We start from the raw sequence: 21747 nt of genomic DNA on the forward strand, positions 1-21747 counted from the left end.
GCGCACGGAAATGGCGTTTACCTTCCCGCCAGAGCGGTACCTATTTATCTACTTGCACTTTGACGTGCTTTCAAACTGCTGGTTGGCAGGAGCAGGGGCCAAGCAATGGGAACTCACCCCGTCACGGGGATTCGAACCACCGACCTTCTGATCGGCAAGTCCTAGGCTCTGTGGTTTAACCCACAGTGCCACCCGTGTCCCTAATTATATCTGTATATAGGACCAAATCAATATGCTACTAATAGAAGTAAGTTGAATATCTCCTTATAGCAGCCAGAACATTGAGAGCCCAACATTGAGAGCACCTAAAGGGGCTCACCTGGGACAGGTGGTACAATAAGGTGTGGGAAACAGCCCTAGCGAAAAAGCTAACGCAATGCTAGCATCTGGCAAACGGCAAGAATAAAAAAAGACTCCTTTGCTGCAAACTGGTGTTTTATACCTTTCACAAACCAAGAAGGAACATGTCGTTTTGTACCTTCAGTCCGTCAGACCAAATGGCTTGTCTAATGAGGACATCAATTTCTTTTTCTTCTGTGCACCCGGTTGTAAAAGAAAGAAGCATACTTAATTCCTGATTTCCATATGTGCTTTCGTTTCTGTGTTTTGCTTTTGCTTATGGTTGTTATAAGGTAAAGGTACCCCTGCCCGTACGGGCCAGTCTTGTCAGACTCTAGGGTTGTGCGCTCATCTCACTCTAAAGGCCGGGAGCCGGCATCATCCGAGGACACTTCCGGGTCACGTGGCCAGCGTGACAAAGCTGCTCTGGCGAGCCAGCACCAGCGCAGCACACGGAAACGCCGTTTACCTTCCCGCTATAAAGAGGTACCTATTTATCTACTTGCACTTGAGGGTGCTTTCGAACTGCTAGGTGGGCAGGAGCTGGGACCGAAAGACGGGAGCTCACCCCGCCGCAGGGATTCGAACCGCCGACCATGCGATCTGCAAGTCCTAGGCACTGAGGTTTTACCCACAGTGCCACCCGCGTCCCGTATAGTTGTTATACTTATGCGAAAAACACTTCAGTAAATACGTTTTCAACAACAACAACAACTACAGAGGGAAATGATGTGTGCTAGGGTTATCTTGGACCATCTTCACGTGTTAGTATGATCTTCCCAGAACCACCTGACTGATAATTGTTGTGGAAAGAGTGCTGAAATGATGAATCTTTAATGTTCTCTGGCCCATCCCAGCAGCTTCCTGGGTCAAGGACGGAGGAAGTTGGGAGGATGTGTGAAGGCAACTGGACCCACTTACAGTGGGGAGACCCCATAACATGATGGGGCAGGAGTTCTGCAGGCCCATGGAAATCTGCAGCTGTCCCTGGTAGAGAACCTTCATTTGTCTAGCGCCTGTGAAATCATTTTGCAATGGGAAATGCACAAATGATGTTATATAATATCTAATTTCCTTGTTTTATCATATGATCTCTTAATCTCTCCCTTCATCTATCATATTGCAATCTGGCTATCAGATCGCTGTTCTCCAACTGTTTGCCTTTTACATGTTTTCTAGGTTAAAATTACCATAGTTACTGTTTATACTTCTGTTCCTTCTCCTCCAGGGAATCTGTTGAATAGGAACTATTCCCATTTGAGTTGGAATGACAAATAATTGTAATTGGTGCCAGAATAAAATACATATTATTTTCAGTATGGAGAGCTGAAAACAACCTTTTGTGTTGGTATTATGTGCCCAGTGGGTATTCTGCCTTTATTCACATTTATACGGTATGTGCTGAATCCAGTTAGAGTCAAGTTACCCGAGAGGAATATGATTTGCTTCTAGAAATCAGGATTTATGTGTCCGAATCTTTAGCTTTTCTGTTCAGAAAGCTATTTTTCTATATTAAATGTGATGCAACCGGCCAAACTGCTTAAAATAGCATTGTAAAAAAATTCCATGTCACTTTCTAGATAATCCTTAGTTTCTGCTCCTTATATAATATTGGTCCTGCAGGTCTGATGTGCTGATTTATAGTTCCCCTCAGACATTTGTTGATGGATTTGCCTGAACTGGAAAAAACCCTCTGCTGCCTTCTTCCCAGAGAAGGTTTTCTACAAAGGAATTAGCAAAGTTTCCTTTGCACTATAGAGATAAAAATGTAACTATCAACAAATGATAATTTGCGAGGAGTCATAGAGTAGGATGGATTGACTGTTCATAAGCTATAGGGCACAGAATCGTGGTATAGATATAAAGATATGTGAGCCCTATAAAGTTGTAGAGATTTCCAAAGAAATCAGATACTTGAAAACTGCAATATGTATAGCCTAAGACATCTTAATCACTAGAAGGACGTTAAAATGCCACATTTTTACATTTCCACTACAAAACCAGGCTATCAGTTATACCCCCAAATTGTTAAACTACTCCCATACTAACCAGAGAACTATGAAATATGAGATATACTAATTAGAGAGAGATGACATATGGTATATAGTCAGGAGAAGGATTTTGTATACAGTATTTAAAGAATATGGACCTCAGAGATCTATAAATGCCTGGATCATCTATAAATTGCCACAGCCCTTTTTTTAAACCCCTCATATTTTCAGTAGTTTGGGTGTGTTGAAGAGATTTCGATCAAAATGTATTAATTGCTAAATGCTTAAGGATTGTGTTATAAATTACTGCTGTGTGTCTATATATATATCGCTATGAATGTAAATGTGGGTTCCTCCTTTCCCCCAGAAGGTGGCAGCACATTTGGTATGTCATGAAAAGTAACTTGTATCCATGGTAACTACAGCGTGACATTACTTACAGCTGTTCCCTCCATTCCTAACACATTTTAAATGAGTCAGGAATAGAAAGTGCTACATATGTAATACGTGCTCAGATCAACACCTTCAGGAACACTTTAACTGTTTCTGATACTAAGCCCTGCTAAAAGGTGCTAAACAGTCATTTTATTGCCATGAGGCCGGCTGTTTCCCTTTCGCTAACGAAAAAGAGAAAGGCACTTCTCCATTTCAGGACAGAACATGTCTATTTTAGCGAAATCCCACGGAAAATTTGGAAAGGTTCCAAAATGTTGCTGCCTATGCATTTTTAAACGCATGTGCGTCAAAATGCATTTCAAATGCATGTGCATTGAAATGCATTTTAAATGCATATGTATTAAAACGCACATTTAAATGTATGTATTTAAATGCATATGCATTTTTAAATGCACCCCACCCCCGCCGGCTTTTTGTATCCCTCTCTATCGGCGTCGATCCAAACTCTCTCTCCTTCTTAACTCAAAACTTCCGTTTTCAAATAAGATATTAATAAGAAAACGACGCCGTCGGGGTTCAGAGATCTTCTGCCTTTTTCCCTTTCTGCTCGTGTCAGTTACTCGACCAAAGCGCCTGGGGTTTGTGCAAACTTCCAGAAAGGGAAACTGTAACCAGTTTTTTTAAAAAAGGAGAATGCCAAATATGTCTGAGCTTGAGGGATGAAGAGGGAAAACCGAGCATGATGACGTTGAACTTGCAATACGACATCTGGGCTAAAATGCCCAGGAATCTAATCACAAGCGAATCCTACGTGCTCTTTCGAGCGTCTGCCTCCTGCCCACACAAGTTTTCCTGCCCACTAGTCCTGCTGGCCGACCCCCCCCCCCCCCTTTTAGCTTCCTACTTAGGCCTCTGGGCAAGCTATTGATCCTTCTTTTTTCTCTGATTTTCTCTCTCACACACATTATACGTCAGTCTTGGGCGATGTCTACCCTGTTTCTGGGATGCAAATGAAATCCAATCCAAGCATGCACCGAGGAAAAAACGGTTTTTTTATTATTATTTTGCATTACTTCAAAAGCAGCATATCATCCAGGACTAACGTATTGTTGGGATGCAAGCTCTGGAAAGCTGCTGCCACCACAAATCCTTTTTGCGAAGGGGCTGGCTAGTCAGCGTGGTGGCGTCCCGATTGCGGCAACCCGCAACCTTTAATCGAATTGTAGAGTTGGAAAGGGCACCCCAAGGGTCATCCAGTCCAACCCCTGAAATATTTGGAGGGAGCCACTTGGGCTGCCCTTGCTTTTAAAAATCTCCACCTCAGTTATTGTGCATTCGTAACAAACTAAGCAACGGCTCTGCCCCAGGAATATTGTCAATTTGTGGAGGGAGGAGTGATCGTCCAAGAGTTTAGGAATCGCTCAGCTATGGGGAAAAAAACCTAACGGTTTGGGAGGTGGGGAGATTGCAGCCCGCCTCACCAGGGACTAGTGACCTAGCTGTCAGGTCCTCTTCTCCTGTTTTCTTGGTTTGACCCCCTGTTGCCCCATTCCCTCATGACAAGCTATTTTTTTCTCCCATCATTTGCTGGTGGTGGTGGGGAGAGCCAGGAATATTTCCCTTCCCCTCAGGCCCAAGGGCGTTTATTGAAACAAAACAACAACGTGAGAAGTGTTAGTTGTGCTTGTACACTTGTGGCTTTTGAGGGAGAGCAGGGGAAACACCCCGAAATCTCTGAGGGCTGGAAGAGTCGGCTGGAAGCAGCCTCGGAGTTGGCTCGACTTCGGCTATCTCCCCTCACAAGCCCGCCGCTCCCTCCTTTCCCCTCCTCGCTCTGCAGGCCCAGCTCCAAGTGCGCCACATCTTCCAGCCTCCCCTTGAAGTGGGGAGGAGGCGTCGGGCCTTGGGCCGCTTTCGGAGGATTGACGTGCAGCGGGCTGAGCCAATGGCCTCCGACAGCGTCGGGCGGTGACGGCGGCCGCCGCCCAATCGGCGGCGCGCGCCCTGAGGCGGGCCCCGCCGGGGCGTGTGAGAGAAGCGGGGACGTCGGGTCGGCGGCTGGCTGAGGCACTTTCCTTCCCGCTCGGCAGCTGAAGGGAGAGAGAGAGAGGATGATGCGGCTCCGGAGCCCCGCGCTGCTGAGGGACCTGCTGAGGCTCAGCCAGAGCGGAGCAGCGGCCGTTGGCGGGCCTGGCTGCTGCCGCCACCCGTTGCTGAGGCGGCTCCATCCCGCCGCCGCCGGTTGCCGCCTGCCTAGCGGCGCCGCCCGCTCCTTATGCACCCGCTCGGAGGGGATTCTGGACGAGCCGGGAAAGGGCCCTCCGCCGCCTCAGCAGCAGCAGCAGCAGGCGGCGCCCTCGGCGGAGAAGCCCGGCGCCAACAACAGCCACGGCGCCGAAGCCGGCGGCATGGGCGACAAGTGAGTGCGGGTGGCGGAGAGGGGATGCCAGGCCACGCGGGGAGGAGGAGGAGGAGGAGGATGCCAGCCGGCTGTAAGGGAGGTGCCTCGGTTTCCTCCCTGCCTTTGACACGTGACAGGGCGCCCGCCGCCTTGCACGTCAGCATGGGGCAGTCCCGTGTTCTCCACCCCACGCACTTAGGATCTTAAAAAAATAAAAATAAGTTTTTATTTATATATTTCGGCCACGCGGGGAGGAGGATGCTGCTCGGCTTCCTCCTTGCTTTTGACACGTGACAGGACGCCCGCCGCCTTGCACGTCAGGATGGGGGCAGTCCTGCGTTTCTCTACCCACACATTTAGGATCTTTACCCCCCCCCCCCTTGAATAAGTTCTCATTTATGTATTTCCGGGAGGAGGGTGGGGGAAGAAGTTACAACAGCATTTTCCAATCTGCAATTATTTAACTTCGGGCTCTCCAGCCCTCCCCCCTAAAAAATCCCTCCATGGTTTCCCTAATTTTCTAAATCGTGCTGCACGTTGTTATAGTTAACTCTATACCTTCTCTTCATGGTGTTGTTATGTACTGAGTTAAAAAGGATCTAACCACTTAAGGTTCTTCAAACCTTCCAAAATTGGTACGTACAGGTTTTTCTAGGAGTGCAAACCCCAAGCTGAAGCTTGTGTCCTTTTGCTTTATGTGCATGGATAAGTTTAGTTTCCCCTGCCCGGGTCCATATTCCTCTTGACGTTTAGTTTCCCCACGGGAATTGGGAGCCACTCTCTCACTCCCTGGGTTTTGGGGCATGCACTGCCCTGACCTAAGGGCTTGGTTTCGGAAAACTTCAAGTCATGTGGTTGGAAGATGCCTCTAAGCACGTGCTGGCTCCTCCTCCTCATTGCTGAATAAAATTTTGGTGAGCGCTCCACTCATCTAAGGACTCCAAAGAAGTGGGGCCCCAAGCCAGGCACTCAGGTGGCTTCCTGTTAAGCTTGAAGTCTGGCACCTTTGATTTTAAACATTAGACACTGCTGCTGAGACTCTTGCATTGCAGGGGGTTGGGCTAGATGACCCCTCTGGGTCCCTTCCAAATCTGATTCTATGAATCCACATGAGAAATGCTGTTCATTTGTGGTAGCTGGTTGTGGTGTTAAAGCCTGTTAGCTACAGCCACAAGGTGACTGACAGCACAACCCTGTGCATGTTTACTTGGAAGTAAGCACCATTACATTTGGTGTAGCTTACTGTCTAAGAAGCGTGTTCAGGTTTGTAGCTGTAGAAGCATGATCTACCATCTTCCCCTTTGAGAAAGGGTTGTAGCCCGGTGACAGATCACATACTTTGCATGCAAAAAGTCCCAGGTTTCAATTTCTGTCATTTCTAGAGAGAGTTGCCAGAAACCCTGGAGGACCACAGTGTTGATGGTACTGAGCTAGATGAGCAGTGGCCTGGCTTTGGTGTAAGGCAGCTTCTTTTGTCATATGTTTACAAAATAATGGGAACTGCTGTTCTGCTGGGAGTGTTGGATGAAGGAATGTGTGTATAAAAGTGATCACTTATATGTAGTATTGGCAATGTATTATTCAGATTTGATCAGGCAGCGATTAGCGGTATTATACTGCTCCCTTCCCAATGCAAAGCTTTATCACTGTACAGAATGCAAGAGGGGATAAATTCAGAGAAATTTGTCCCTGAAATGCTACACTGGCTGCTGTGTCATCCTTTACCCTTCTTGGATCAGTTTTCTTGACCCTTGCAAGTTCCCAGCCTCAAGAACTGAATGTTACAGATAGCGTAAGATGAAACATTTATCTTTAACAATGAAACATCTGAGTTGCATATAGTTTGTGAAGAATATTCTAGTTGAATTAGTCATTCCTTCAATGTTGGCAAAAGAAATAAGTGGATACACATCTTAGAATGAATGGCATTGTTAGTCTTAAAGTGCCACAAAAGTTTTTTATTTTTCTCTCTAGGAAGGCACTGTGATAAATAACTTTTTTCCCCAGTAAAGATAATGTTGGCTGCATGAAGAAATTGAATTATCAAGTTTGATGCAATTTTTCTGGCTTTCCCCCCCTAGACCAGTGACAACTGGTCATACAGAATATTATTTTTGTATTGGCTAGTATCTCAAGGTTGTAAGTAAAATAATTTAATTTTAAAAGCTGGTTTTGGTAACACAAGTAGGCAGTGCTAGAGATCACCTTTAAAACTTTGGCCAAGATAGTGTGCAATATCTCTATCAGAACTAGCTACCATTTGTTGTCATTTGCATCATTGGCTGGTATGTAGATGAAACTGCTTTGAGATTATAGCAGGCATGGGGCAGGATTAATGAAAAGATAATAAAATTTAAGTTTTATGTCCAGAGACTGCATTGGTTTCTGGAGCACACAAGGGGTCAGTTATGGCTTTGAGGAATAGTATGCAGGACCAGAGATCTTGGTGCTTACTCTTAACTTTAGTACTACAGTGCTATTCAGGCAGCACACTTTACATATTTGCTGTGTATTATTGTCGAAAGTGAACAAAAGCTGCCTGCTATAAATAATGGTTACTCAGATTAAGGCTTACTTATCTCACGCTGGGTAAAATATGTTCTCTTAGCTGAATAAATTTAAAGTAAAAAACGTTTTTGTCTTTTATTTCCATGAAATATAATTTTACATTCCCTTTAAAAAGGTTGATCAGAAGCTATTATAGTACTGTAGAGTAGTATGCAGTCTTTAGAACAGTCTCTGCCAAGCTGGTGCCCTCCTGCTGGCCTGGGCTCATGGTATAGTTGGAAACATCTGAAAGGCACCAGATTGGCAAAGACTGTTTTAAAACATTCATTGGTACCATTTTCTAAACTGCTCACTTTCATCTGGAATAACAATGGAAATATCAAGAAAAGTTCTGAGACTGAGGCCCACAATAGTTATGCATTGTTGTTTGTGTTTTCTCCCAACTCAAAACCAAAAGCAGCCTGGAAGTTATGAGGATGGGCATAGGAAGGGGCTGCTTATTTATCCCCACTCCCTAGATATTTTCACTTTTGAATCCCAACATGAGAAAATATGCAGGTTGTATTTTTTCTTCTTCATGGAAAAGCAACTAGAGGGTGATTTTGAATGGGGAAATGGCTTGAGGGTAAAAAGTTAAAGTGCTTGTCCCTCCTATCACCATATAACTGTTGTCAACTATATACCTTGAAACCAGCAGGGGTCTATATGGAGCTTTCAGGGGTCAGGAAAATAATGTAAGCAGACAGTTGTATGGTGCCCATGGTTCAAGTTCATGCCACTACAGACCTGAAAGGATATGAGGCTATTTCCCTGCAGAAGCTAAGCTGGTTTAACTGGTTACTGCCTGGATGGGATACTGCCTGGGAACCACACATACGTTGCCTTGTTTCATGATGAAAGAAAGACTCTCAGCAGACATTCTGCAAAGACACCAGGCTCTGCAACTTAAAAGGAATTAAGTAACACTAAAATCAATTAACTTCATTAGTTTTTGGATTTGTTGATGGTGGGATATAAATACTTTAGCATGGGATTTGTAGCTGAAATTTAAGTTGCTTTTGCAATGAGAATTGTGTGGAGGTAAGAAGGGCTGTTTTCATTGACTCCAGCCCCAATAAGGGAGAAAGTCTGGAAGTGAGTAGCCTGTTCTGCATGTGTTGGCTTGCTAGTGAACACAGGGTTTTAAATAATGTGTGAGCCTGCATATATAGAGTAGGCTTCCCACCTCTGCTGCAGCTTGCAGTTAGTGAGAAAAGTGCTTAGCCATGACTCCCAGTTCAGGCTACGTGCTAAGCCAAAGTTTAGCACAGTGTGACGCAGGAGCAAAAAGGACCCAGGAGGAGAAAAGCAGCTGCTAGCATCTCTCTGGGAGCCTGCATGTGTGTGTGGTCTCAATAAGTCATAGTTTGGCTTGGCATGTCATGCTGTTATCCACATCAGGTAACCAATGAAGCTGTCGAATAGACTAAACCTGGTGAGATGCTTCCAGATACTATTTTGAATATTACGTCCATGCATTACAGTTAGCCCTTTGCATGCAGTTAATTGCATAACCACCTTAAAGTTTCTTGGCCACATTTCTTGTGTATGTGGACTGTCCCAGGTTAAAGTTCTCAAAGTTCTTAACCTAGCTCAAGGTTGTCATCTGAACTAGTCACATGTTTAACCCATAATCAGTGATAGTCCATAATTTGAAAAATAAGACTATAGAGCCGTCTTGCCCCAAAATGGCAGCTAGATATCCCATTTGGTGACTGTAACCTTGGTTTAAGGAGCCATTTGGCATTTATCTTATATATCTGAGTTTCTAACAATGGCCAGGTTTGGGGCAGAATCCAGAAGTACATCCAGAGTTCGAACCTGAGTCTTCAAGGGGAGTGTTGCCCCATCCAACACAGGTTGAATCCCTATTCCCCGATCCATAAATACTTCAGAAGTGTTTCCAGTAGCTAAAAGTAGCAAATTAGTGGTTGGGGTAGGAATTTTGACTACAGTGCATAGTTGCCATGAGCCTTTGACTTAACTTAGTGTGGTGTGGGAGTAAAAAATACCATGGAGGAACAAAGTGGTCATGAACTTCTTTCTAGGATCCCTTATGGTTCCAGTAAGCCATAGAGCTAGTCCATTATAATAATGCCAAACTTTAGAATTTAAAAAAATTCTAAGTTTTTTTTAAAATACTGCATTCAATTGACATTCATTATTTGTTACTTCCATCCATTTGTTGTTTCTAATCAGCTTATGAAACATATTTTTTCTGTAGGAAAATAAAGCTGGAAAGTTTCCTGTACTGCATAATGTACTTTGTTTTTTAAACTTTCATTGGAAAATATTGTTATTGGAATACTTTTAACTATTTTCATAGGAATTCAATACATGTGCATTGTGTAAATTCAAAGAAAAAAATGCACTGCAAATTCTTAAACTACAAAATTTAGCATGCATTAAATATATAGATATTTCCTAAATATATTTAGCTTGAGAAGATATAATTATATACAGTGGAACCTTGGTTCTTGAACTTAATCCGTTCTGGGAGTCCATTTGACTCCCAAAAGGTTTTCAGTATGCCTTTGTAATTGTTACCATTTCAGATTTTTTTGTTTCTTAAATGTTTATTTATAGAGTGCTACTTATGTGTCTGGTACTATATAAAAGAGCATTCTGTTTTAAACTGTAACTTTTTGTTACCAAATATGTTAAAGCGCTATCTAAAAGAGACTATAACAGTGGTACCTTGGTTTACAACCATAATCCGTTCCGGAGGTCCATTTGTAAACCAAAACAGGTTGTAACCCAAGTCACGCTTTCATCAATGGGGCCTCCAAAAATATTGTTTGTAATAAAAAAAAAAGGTTGTAATCCAAAAAAAGGTTGGAAACCGGGACACACACTTCCAGGTTTGATGTGTTTGTAATTCAAAACGTATGCAAGGGTACCACTGTATTTGGGTGGTGAAGTTAGATCCCCAGGATAGGGAAATGACCAAAATCTGAAGAGTTGCCGTAGCAGTTCTATATCAGGGCAATCCAGAAACACGGTGTCTTAAGGAGAAGCTGAGGACAAGCATGGTGAGGCAGTCCGATAAGGTGTGGTCTGGTCCAACACCAAGGTCATGAAGTAAAGCCGAGGGCAAACACAGCAGAGCAGTCCAAAGGTAGGCAGATTTTCAAGAGGTAGGGGTCTGTAGCACAGGGTCAGTCAGGGTAGGCAGCAGCTGCAACTTGTTAACTCAGTCTTCAGCAGTCCCTGCTTTCATTTTTGAGGGGCCTGGTTCATATGGTCCTTGAGGCACACAGCCCCTTAGTGGGTGGCTGCTGGTGGCTGTACCATTGGAAGCCAGCATTCCCAGGGACTGGAAGTAGTTTGACCTCCCCTTTTGATTCCACAAGTGAGAAAGTTGTCCCAGGTGTGTTGGCAAACTCATCCACAGCTTCAGATTGGTGTAAGGTCACTTCTCCAGAGATGTTTGTGGGTTTGTGCCTGTGTTAGCACTGGAGTCAGGAGGCCCCATTAAGTTTTTTCAGCTTTATGTCATCAGGGTCCATCCGATGAGTCATCTCTGCTTAGTCATGGGTTAGACATGATAGACTGGATCTTTTTTATTTCTGTGAGATCCTTCATGGAAAAAAAGCCTAGCCACTCCTGCTTTATGCCATGCTTTTACATTAGAAGGCTTTATAATACCAGGTGGCGATTGTATTATATGCTCATTGGCGGAGTGTGCATAAATGCACCCCACCCTGTTATGCCATGCCCCCAGTCTGCCCTCTTTGGATCTAAAAAGACCTGTGCGTTGGCGATCACTTGTCAATTGGATGCGCCTAAAATGGTCGTCGCCTATATCCTTTTAAGTTTCTGAAAAACAAACTGATTCTTATACGGAGCTTTTCTTATGTCTTAAATTGCATCTTTTCATTTATTTGCCTGATGAGAGCAACAAACTCATACATAGAAAACTATGTACAGTCGTACCTTGGAAGTCAAACAGAATCCATTCTGGAAGTCCGTTCGACTTCCAAAATGTTTGGAAACCAAAGTGCGGCTTCTGATTGGCTGCAGGAGGCTGTGGAAGCCCCTTCGGACGTTCGGCTACCAAAAATAGTTCGCAAACCAGAACAGTCACTTTGCTGCGTTCGGGAACCAAAACTTTTGGGGACTAAGCTGTAGTACAAAACACAGAAGTTTATAGGTTATGTAGTTAGTGCATATAAAATGAAAGAAGTATGTGACTCGACTGAGTATGTGATTGCACTGAGTGACATTTTGGAAGAAAGAGACTACTGTTCTCGTTATAGTTTTAACTATTAAAAGAGTGAGGCTTTCTCATGCTTCACTCTAAGAATGTGCTTGTGGGAAGTAATCTGGAGATTAGAAAATATGCAAAGGGAAAAGTAATTTAACTGAATTGTACATTTCTAAAAATGTAATTACTAACATAATCAGCTAAGACTGAGTACCGTATTTTTCACCCTATAGGATGCACTTTCCCCCCTCTAAAAATGAAGGGGAAATGTGTGTGCCTCCTATGGGGTGAATGCAGGCTTTCGCTGAAGCCTGGAGAGCGACGGGGGTCGGTGCGCACCGACCCCTCTCGCTCTCCAGGCTTCAGGAAGCTATCTGCTAGCCGCGGGATACGCAGCTCTCCCACAGCTAGCGGAGAGCTTGCCTGCACCCAGAAGCTTGGGGCACGCTGAGCTCAGCATGCCCCAAGCTTCGGGCTTCACGCAGCTCTATGCTTTGCGAAGCTCGGCCTTCCCCCGCCCCAGCCTGGGGGGGAAATAATTTTTTTTCTTTATTTCCTCCCAAAAAAACTAGGTGCGTCCTATGGGCCGGTGCGTCCTATGGGGCAAAAAATACTGTGATTTGATTGGTTTAGTACCCATTCCAAACTTGTGGTATCGAAAATGAAACTTGTGATTTTCATTTTCAGCTGATTATAACGCATGATAAAATGAATACAGTTGTCATTATTCCCTGCCTCCCCCCATAAAATCTAAAATGTAGAATGGAAGTTTATACTGTTAAAAGACTTAGACGTATCCTGGTAAAAAAACGTCCACACAACATTTTGAATGTGCTATGATACTTGATAATATAGTGATGCTCCCACCAATGAGAAATTTCTTTTAGCTGCTGCGGGAGGAGTCTGTTGTATCCAGTTGAGTCTCCTCACTGTTGAAAGACCGTGATCTACCATGACTTTGTGAGCTAAAAGGTGGAAGGTGATATTTTTGCATGTCCCCCCACCCTTTCCTGCACCCCCATATGCTAACTGCCAGGCTATTACGAAAAGTCTCACAACCCTCTTGACCAGATTGGAAGGGTACCGGGAGCTACTGAGGGACCCAACAAAAAGTGGCCTCTATCCTTTTAGCTAATTGGAAGCCTTTGCTGGATCAAAAAACTGTGGAAAGGGACATGATTGGGTGCTACCAACACTGTTTAAAAGTATCATGGCATTTTCTTTCCCCTCCCCTTGACTTGTTTACCAAACATAAATCAAACATACTTGATCAGTCCAGAATTGGTTTTAGGATAATGACTAGGTCACTAACATTTCCATTTTGCAAACGGAGAACTGAGATTCAGTAACAGGTTTCAAATTCACTGCATGGTCTTGTACCAAGCATTTGAAGGGCAGCACCATGTTTGCAACACAGTGACTCTTAACGCGTTTTGCCTTCAAATTAGCTTTCTATGCATTTTCCAGGTTTAAACTTTGCAGATAAGAAACATTCACTTGCATATAGTAAAGATAACTGTGACAATACCATGCCCACTTTACATCTTAGCTCTTTTTGGCATATGCTGAATATGTGTTTTTCTAAGTATTTAATGATGCTAAAACACTGCTCTTAGGTTGAACAAACATTATATAACAGTATTGACCTGGGAAATAGGGGGAGAAAAAGCTTATACTGCAGTTTAACTGATAAGCTTTGTACAATAATAGTCCATTTAAGGTATTCTGTATGAAAATTGAACGTTTGCCATGTTTGTTTTCTCGGCTGGGTTACTTTCAAAGCTAAATATTGGGCTAGTCTGCTTGATTTAACTGCAACAGCTGTGAATGATATGCAGTCTATATACTTTTTCAAAAACATAATATTTCACAAAACTAATGCTTAATATTTTGAATTTTGAACACTAGCATTCTTAACATACTATAACATACTAACATACTATGTGCGTATTTTAGGAGACTTGTACATGCCACATGAAACATAAAGCTTACAATAAACATTAATGGGTTACACTTATTTACAGTTTCATAATGTGTTTTACTATAGCCCTTCTGCACTAGGGAAATATCTGAATACCTAGTTCTGCTCCACACATTGTTTTAAGTTTTTCATAGTTAGAGAATCTATTATTATGGGGGAAAGTATGCATTATATTCAGCTATACTTTATAGTTTTCTGACATGTACATTTTCTTAGCTTGAAATCATACTTTTCTACCTTAGGATCCTTTGGGAGGAAGGGTGGAATAGACATTTAATATATAAGTAATACTGTAAAATGAAAATAAACCAAGCAACAGAAGTTGCTGATGAAAGCAGTAAAATGCCTGTTCCTAGTTAGATATGATAGCTTAATAAAATTGTCAGTCGAATGTTTGTGCTAGCAGGTGGGCATATAATCACCCAAATAGTGGTCAGATGTGTTTCAGTGGTGAAATGATAAGAGTATCAGTGGCCTAGAATTTTGTTGTTGTTTCTCACCCTTTCCATGTATTGTTTCTTCTCAGTAAGATAAAGCAAGGTCTTTTGCCTAGTTTGGAGGATTTGCTGTTCTATACTATTGCAGAAGGGCAAGAAAAAATACCAGTTCACAAATTCATCACGGTAAGCTTTTTTGTTTTGTTTTAAATAAACTATATGGTAAATAGCACAGTTTAATACTTTTTGGTAACTTTTGAAAAGCAGTGCATGGCTCAAGGTTGCTAAAGGTCAATTTTATTCTTCATTACATTTCTACCTCACCTTTCCTTCAAGGAGCTGATGGTGGCAAATATGATGTACCCCTCCTCATTTTATCCTCACAACAACTCAGTGTGTTGATAGGATGGTTATTAAAGATGAACATTCCATACATTTAACTCTCTAAATATGTCCGTCTATGATATAATCTACATACTCTTGTAGTAAAACTGAGGGTACACTGTTATAAATCTTCTAAATGTGTTTATGGCAAGGTATTGAAAAACAGAACTACCGGTACTCTGAATGTGTCTGTCAGCTGTCAATTGCATTGTGTTGGAAAATGAGATCAGATGGTGCTTGATACCAGGATAGCATATTATCTGAGTCAATTTTTAGAACAGGAAATATTTCTAACGTTCTACCCCTTTACTCCTTTTTTACAGGCGCTGAAATCAACAGGTTTACGTACATCTGACCCAAGACTGAAAGAATGCATGGATATGCTAAGATTGACTCTTCAAACAACATCAGATGGTGTCATGCTCGATAAAGATCTCTTTAAAAAGTAAATATCTATTTATTTATTAAAGGTAAAGGTACCCCTGCCCATACGGGCCAGTCGTGTCCGACTCTAGGGTTGTGCGCCCATCTCACTTAAGAGGCCGGGGGCCAGCGCTGTCCAGAGACACTTCCGGGTCACGTGGCCAGCGTGACAAAGCTGCATCTGGCGAGCCAGCGCAGCACACGGAAACGCCGTTTACCTTCCCGCCAGTAAGCGGTCCCTATTTATCTACTTGCACCCGGGAGTGCTTTCGAACTGCTAGGTTGGCAGGCGCTGGGACCGAGCAACGGGAGCGCACCCCGCCGCGGGGATTCGAACCGCCGACCTTTCGATCGGCAAGTCCTAGGCACTGAGGCTTTAACCCACAGTGCCACCCGCGTCCCCTATTTATTTATTAATCTGAAACAAAAACTTAAATTTTGCCACATTCAGCTTATTGATATGAAAATAGTGTGATGGGAGGGGGGGAACTTGAGTGAGGCAAACTAACAATATTCCTAGAAAAACAGTTTGACAAAATTTGCTTCATTTTGCTGGCAGTGTAGTGGAAATATGTGCTGAAGAATGAAAAGATTTTAAAACACTTGTACCATAATGTTACCTTATTAACATATAACCTTTGTCCCTTGGAGCCAAGCTATTAGGGCCACTCCTGCTTGATTACAATTAACATGTCTCAATTTTTAAAATTTAATGGCGGCTACAGGAATGTGGACTGATCAGGTCTGTAAAGAGAGCTTAATGTTCCCCACCCCTGCAACACAGTCCTGATGATCTCACCTCAAAGCAACTAGTTCTGGGAGGGGAGCTTCCATAATTTAATAACTATAAATATTTAGACATTTGAACTCTTACTTGGCATGTAATGGAAAAACACTATACTGTCTAGTATACTAAGCTCTTGCATTTGCTCTAGCATGTATGAGTGAGCTTACTTTGGCCTTCACGTGTACTGTATGATAATGAGCATAATTGAGATTTTCACTCATTTTTTTTTTCATGTTTCATAGGTGTGTCCAAAGCAATATTGTCTTGCTTACTCAGGCTTTCAGACGAAAGTTTGTCATTCCAGATTTTGTGTCATTTACTTCTCACATTGATGAACTGTACGAAAATGCTAAAACACAATCTGGAGGAACGGTAAGCGTTCATATGAAATATTTGTTGTGTTCGTATGTTTTCATGTACTTTTAAGAAAAAAACCCTCCTTATTCCGCAGTTGGGCAATACTTTTATTAGGACCAACCAAAAAGTCACAAAAATGTGACAAGCTTCTGAGTTTCCCAGAGCTCTTCTGGTGAGTTGTTTCACAAAGCATGGAGTGCAAGCTGGAAAACATTTTGCCTGATGAAGAACCCTAGAGAATGCAAAAGCTTGTTGCATTTTGTGACTAGTATAGATATTTTGGTCCTAATAAAGAGATTGCCCAGCTGGGGTCCTCCCCCTTATGGGCCAACCTTTGCTCTTTATGTTCCTTGAAGAATACTTTGAGTAAAGAGTGGCCACTGGAATTCTTGATTTCAGAATCAGTGCAAGATGTGAATTCCTTGTTTCTTTTCAGTTTTAGATATTTTTGGTTGTCTTTCTTCATTTAGAAGTATATTTGCTACCACTTCCAAATTAAAACACAACATGCTGTAAAAATAGCAGTGATACAAAAAAACCAAAACAAAACACCCAAGCAGCATAAAATCATTCAACAGTTTGTCATGGGCTCCAAGCCAATGGTATTTGTAAGCAGCTTTTGTTGGTTTGGCACAATAATTGATGGATACATTATTTTGGCCTGTGGTAAACGTGTTAATTCAAGTAAGCTCCTGTCAAAGGCTGTGTGATTAAACACCCTTGAAAGTTTGTGATCAAAGAACCTTCCCTGTACACTTCTTGTTTGGGGGAGTTTGGGTTTGAACTTAGTTTTATTTATCTCTCTAGCATTTTTTCCTTAGTTGTACTTTTCCTCCAAGACACTTGGAGTAATGCAGTGTGATAGTCTTAAATTGACATTATTAATCTCATTTTGGATAGGTTGCTGACTATATTCCACAACTGGCTAAATTCAGTCCTGACTTGTGGGCAGTTTCTGTTTGTACAGTTGATGGACAGAGGTAAGGTACAATTCTTAAATATCTTAACTGTCCCAATTTCAGCTATAGGTGATAGAAACAATACGCTAACTTTGAGGAACTAAATTTGCATCAAGGCAATTCTGTAAAATCCATGGTGTGTATTCTTTATCGCACTAGCTGTAGGGTTTGCTTTTTTATTTATGTTCTGTTCAGTACATTCTCATATTCAGTATAGTTCTAGGGTGACATTTCTTTAAACAATGGCTTAGCGCAATTGAACAAATGAGCAGGTTTTTGGAGAGAAGATTTTGGCTGATAAGTGATGGTTTGGGCTTGCATTGTGTCTAAACCTGGGCTTGCAATTTGTATGAAGAAGACAAACCACAAGTAGCAAGAAAGAACAACCGTTGGTTACAGCTCATGGCTTATCTGGACTGATGTTTGCTTAGCATGATTTGGCTTAGCATTCTATGTGATCTGCTTTCTAGTTTCTTCCCAATATATGGAAGAATTTTTGGTAGTCATATCAGTAGCAGTTTGCCTAAGCACTTTTCTGAGCGTATTTCTGAAGTAGTGTTAAGACTTTGCAGTTTTGCTCCGTTTGAGGGTGGGTAGTTATCCAGATTATCTATACCAGGGGTAGGCAACCTAAGGCCCATGGGCCACAAGTGGCCCATAAGGGTCATTTAACTGGCCCACGAGCTGCCCCCAAACTGAGCTGCCCGCTCAGCGAGTCCCCGTGCGGTGCTGGAAATAGCGTCTGTGCATGCTCAGATGCCAAAAATTGTGTCTGTGCAGATGCAGATGTCAAAAATCGTGTCTGCACAGACACCAGAAATTGTGTCAATACAGACACCAGAAATAGCAGCCACGCCTGCTCAGAGAGCCCACAGAGGGATCTCTGCTGGAGTGAACCGGCCAAGGCAAGGTAAACCTTGCCAACCCCTGATCAATACAGTAATGCTACTTCATAGCTAGCCTCTAATTAAGGTGAGATCCTTGACAATTAAAACCAATGAGAGATGTGACTTTTGTAGGTTGTGGCTTGTACAATTGAAGCTAATATATATATTTGGAATTTATTCTACACCATTTTGGTGTATGTGTTCTGGTTATGAGATTTTTATGCAAGTCTCTTTGAAAATAATGAGGAAATTGCCTGTTTCTCTGATCCAAGCCAACAGGTTAGAAATCTACAAACAATGAAAATACCGAGGTCTTGACACATTTTAAGTGTAACACTTCCTCTGAGGATGTGTTGAGAATCAGATAAAGCAGAGTTGAACTAAAATGATATACTTAGTTTTGATTTTGGTTTCATTTTCATTACTATATATCAGATTTTTAACAGTTGTCTCACATTTGTTTTTAATCTTTTAATTAAAATACTGGACACACAGCACTTCTCACAGGGAAGTGCAGGAAGCACCAAATAGTTGTTTTTCTGGCTTGAGGCCAGGCCATAGGATCTAATTGAGGGAAAGGTTTCCAGCCTTCAGAGCTCAGTTTCCTGAGTTAGTCCACAAAAATGAAGCTTAGTAAACCTCCCTGGCATGACTAAATAAAAGCTCAGTTCGCTTCCAGGTGTGTGTCTGGGGGGAAGCTAATCATTGGACTACAACTCCCAGCAACATTGACTATGCTGGCTGAGGCTGATGGAAGTTAAAATCCAACAACATGTGGCGGTCCACTGGTTAACCACCCCTGCTTTATGTGCCCTGGCCTCTGCAGATGTTATTTACAGTGGTGCCTCGCAAGACGAAAATAATCCGTTCCGCGAGTCTCTTCGTCTAGCGGTTTTTTCGTCTTGCGAAGCAACCCTATTAGCGGATTAACGCTATTAGCGGTTTAGCGGCATAGCGGCTATTAAAGGCTTAGCGGCTTAGCGGCTAAAAGGCTATTAGCGGCTTAGCGGCTATTAAAGGCTTAGTGGCTTAGCGGCTAAAAGGCTATTAGTGGCTTAGCGGCTATTAAAGGCTTAGCGGCTAAAAGGCTATTAGCGGCTTAGTGGCTATTAAAGGCTTAGCGGCTAAAAGGCTAAAAGGCTATTAGCGGCTTAGCGGCTTAGAAAAAGGGGGGGGGGGCGAAAAAATCGCAAGACTCGCAAGACGTTTCCGTCTTGCGAAGCAAGCCCATAGGGAAAATCGTCTTGCGAAGCTCATTGAAAAACGGAAAACCCTTTCGTCTAGCGGGTTTTTCGTCTTGCGAGGCATTCGTCTTGCGGGGCACCACTGTATTTATTTCTTGATTTTTTACACTGATTGTTAAAAAGGACACACCCTCAGAACAGTTTACAAAAAAGATGAAATAAATCAGCAAGAAACTTGCATTAAGTTAAAATATCAATAGAGTCAAACAGATGAAAACTTGCGTCAACACCTTATTATGATTCTCATTGTTAAAGATTTCATACTCTCCCTCTCTACTCTTGCATTGTAGCTCTTCGTCTGATGCTGTTTCATCAAAGTCTGTAAACTATGGTTTGCGCTCATCTTTTAAGCCTGAACAGGAAACTGCTGAGGGCAAGGTTAAACTATGGCTTGTCTTTGGAAGAAATGCCTGTGCAATTTATAACCTTCCTGTTTACGTGCCCTGCCACATATTGTAGCTGCTGTATTTTTGCAGGATTTTCCTTAGAGATGTGGGATAAACAGACATATAGTCCCCCACCCACAACCATATAAACACAAACGCTCTTCTTCTCCCCTCGCCCTTGATGTGTGAGAATGGTAAAGTTAAAACCTCCTCTTCCCCTCAGCCCAATTGTAGCCAATACTGTTTTCTTAGAGGTTCCAGGGGGAGCCAGTTATTCATGCTTCATTATTATTGTTGCAACACCTAAAGAACTGTACAGTTGAATATTTTAACTGGTAATTTTCGCATATATATTTTAATTGTTTACCTTTCCCACCCAAACAAACTAGGATAGTAGTGAAATAATGATAATAATAATAATAAACCTATATTCCAGCCTGATGCATCATATAAACGGAACAAAAATAATAGAACCCGCTTCAAAAGTCCCTTTCCCCAGGATTATAGCTATTTCTCAAACCTAGTGTGACAATTTTATTTTCCCCTTAAGTTGAAATGCACAGTTACTAATATGTTATTTGTCTCTCAGGCATTCTGTTGGAGATACCAAAGTTCCATTTTGTCTTCAGTCCTGTGTAAAGCCTTTGAAGTATGCTATTGCTGTTAATGACCTTGGCACGGACTATGTACACAGATATGTTGGTAAAGAGCCTAGTGGACTAAGATTCAACAAATTGTTCCTCAATGAAGATGGTAAGTTAGCTGTATATGTATTTGCCACTTTCCAATAGTCTATCTTAAAAAAACCAGTGAGGAATGGAGGAAGATGGAGAAGTGAGTACCAGGGAAGAATGAACTGGAGTGCCCCCTCCCTCTGCCTGTTCTATGAAATTGCTTGGGCAGATCTTTTTTCTGGTTTTAGAAACAATTGCAACTAATGTCGTTTTATGGTTTAAGGAGAGTGAATGAGAAGATGTTGTGCATATTCAGATGTGCTTGCCAGAGTGCTTAGGTAGCAGACTGTGTAAAACAAAGAAACTTGAGTGCATACTTTAGCTAGATATTTTCCTGGGGAAATTGTGGTGTTTGCATTGTCCCACATACTCATTTGGTGTGTTCCATACCAGAGGTGGGTTGTGGGGAAAGGATTGTAGCACCAGGGTGAGAGAAAAGGTATAAAGAACTTCACTATCCAGTCCAATGCTGTTATGATTCCCCCCTCCCACCTGCTTAACCTTTCTCTTCTCTTCAAATGTGTGAGTTAATCACTCCTGCTCTAGAATTGTGGGCTTGATTAATGCCAAGTAAACCCACTGGTTTCTGGGCCAGCCTTATAGTTCATAGAGATGCACTATTACAGATGGTTCATACAGATGGGACAGCTATTACCCTTTGCATCTCCTCATCCTGGACCCTGCTATTCCTAGTGACCCCAAAGTGAAGCAGCAGTGTTACAGAAAAACCAAGCTTGCATACTTAGCAGCTCACCCATGCAGCTGCCTGATCTGTTGTCATTCATAGGTACTTGCTTATGGTTATGGCTACCAGCAGATTTCCGGTCAGTAGATCCAGTATCAAGAAGTAGTGACCATCTTTGAAAGATTCTCCAATCTCAAGGAACCTTTTGGCGCTCAAATTCACAAGGCTTTACCCTCCAGGACAGGAAAGGGAACACTGTCTTGAAAGAGCAGAGGACAGCATTTCCTCTCTGCCCCATCATGGAGGGGGAGGGACAGAATTAGAGTGCTATGTGAGAGGGCTGTGTGCTTCTGTGCATGCGATCATATGCGTGCAAGTATGAGCGCATGACTGCATGAACAAGGGAAAATGTATATGTGATGTACATACTTTGGTCATGCTCACCACTGCAGTCCTTGGAAGGGTGGCAGATTGCCAACGTGAATGTGACCTGTAGGCTGGGAAAGATTAGCCGTTGCTGTTGTTGAGTGAAACTCCTTCCTTCCTTCTGATTTATGGTGATAAGATGAGGGACCTTGTTTGTCAGTCTTCTCCATTATAGA

At 42.5% G+C, this 21747-nt stretch overlaps 1 protein-coding gene across 3 annotated transcripts in view; it reads left to right on the top strand.

Annotated features, from left to right (window-relative positions):
- The first annotated feature begins 4739 nt into the window (after positions 1–4739).
- GLS (glutaminase) overlaps positions 4740–21747 on the top strand; it is a 76985-nt gene continuing 59977 nt past the window's right edge. For all 3 annotated transcript variants that reach the window (XM_028750597.2, XM_028750608.2, XM_077917350.1), the window contains exons 1-6: positions 4740–5145; positions 14389–14485; positions 15007–15128; positions 16136–16265; positions 17151–17230; positions 20316–20479. In XM_028750597.2, coding sequence (XP_028606430.2) covers positions 4838–5145; positions 14389–14485; positions 15007–15128; positions 16136–16265; positions 17151–17230; positions 20316–20479 — 901 coding nt within the window. In that variant the 5' untranslated portion in view covers positions 4740–4837. The remainder of the gene's footprint in view (positions 5146–14388; positions 14486–15006; positions 15129–16135; positions 16266–17150; positions 17231–20315; positions 20480–21747) is intronic.

This window comes from Podarcis muralis, chromosome 1, assembly GCF_964188315.1.
Source record: "Podarcis muralis chromosome 1, rPodMur119.hap1.1, whole genome shotgun sequence".
In the NCBI taxonomy this organism is placed as follows: domain Eukaryota; kingdom Metazoa; phylum Chordata; class Lepidosauria; order Squamata; family Lacertidae; genus Podarcis; species Podarcis muralis.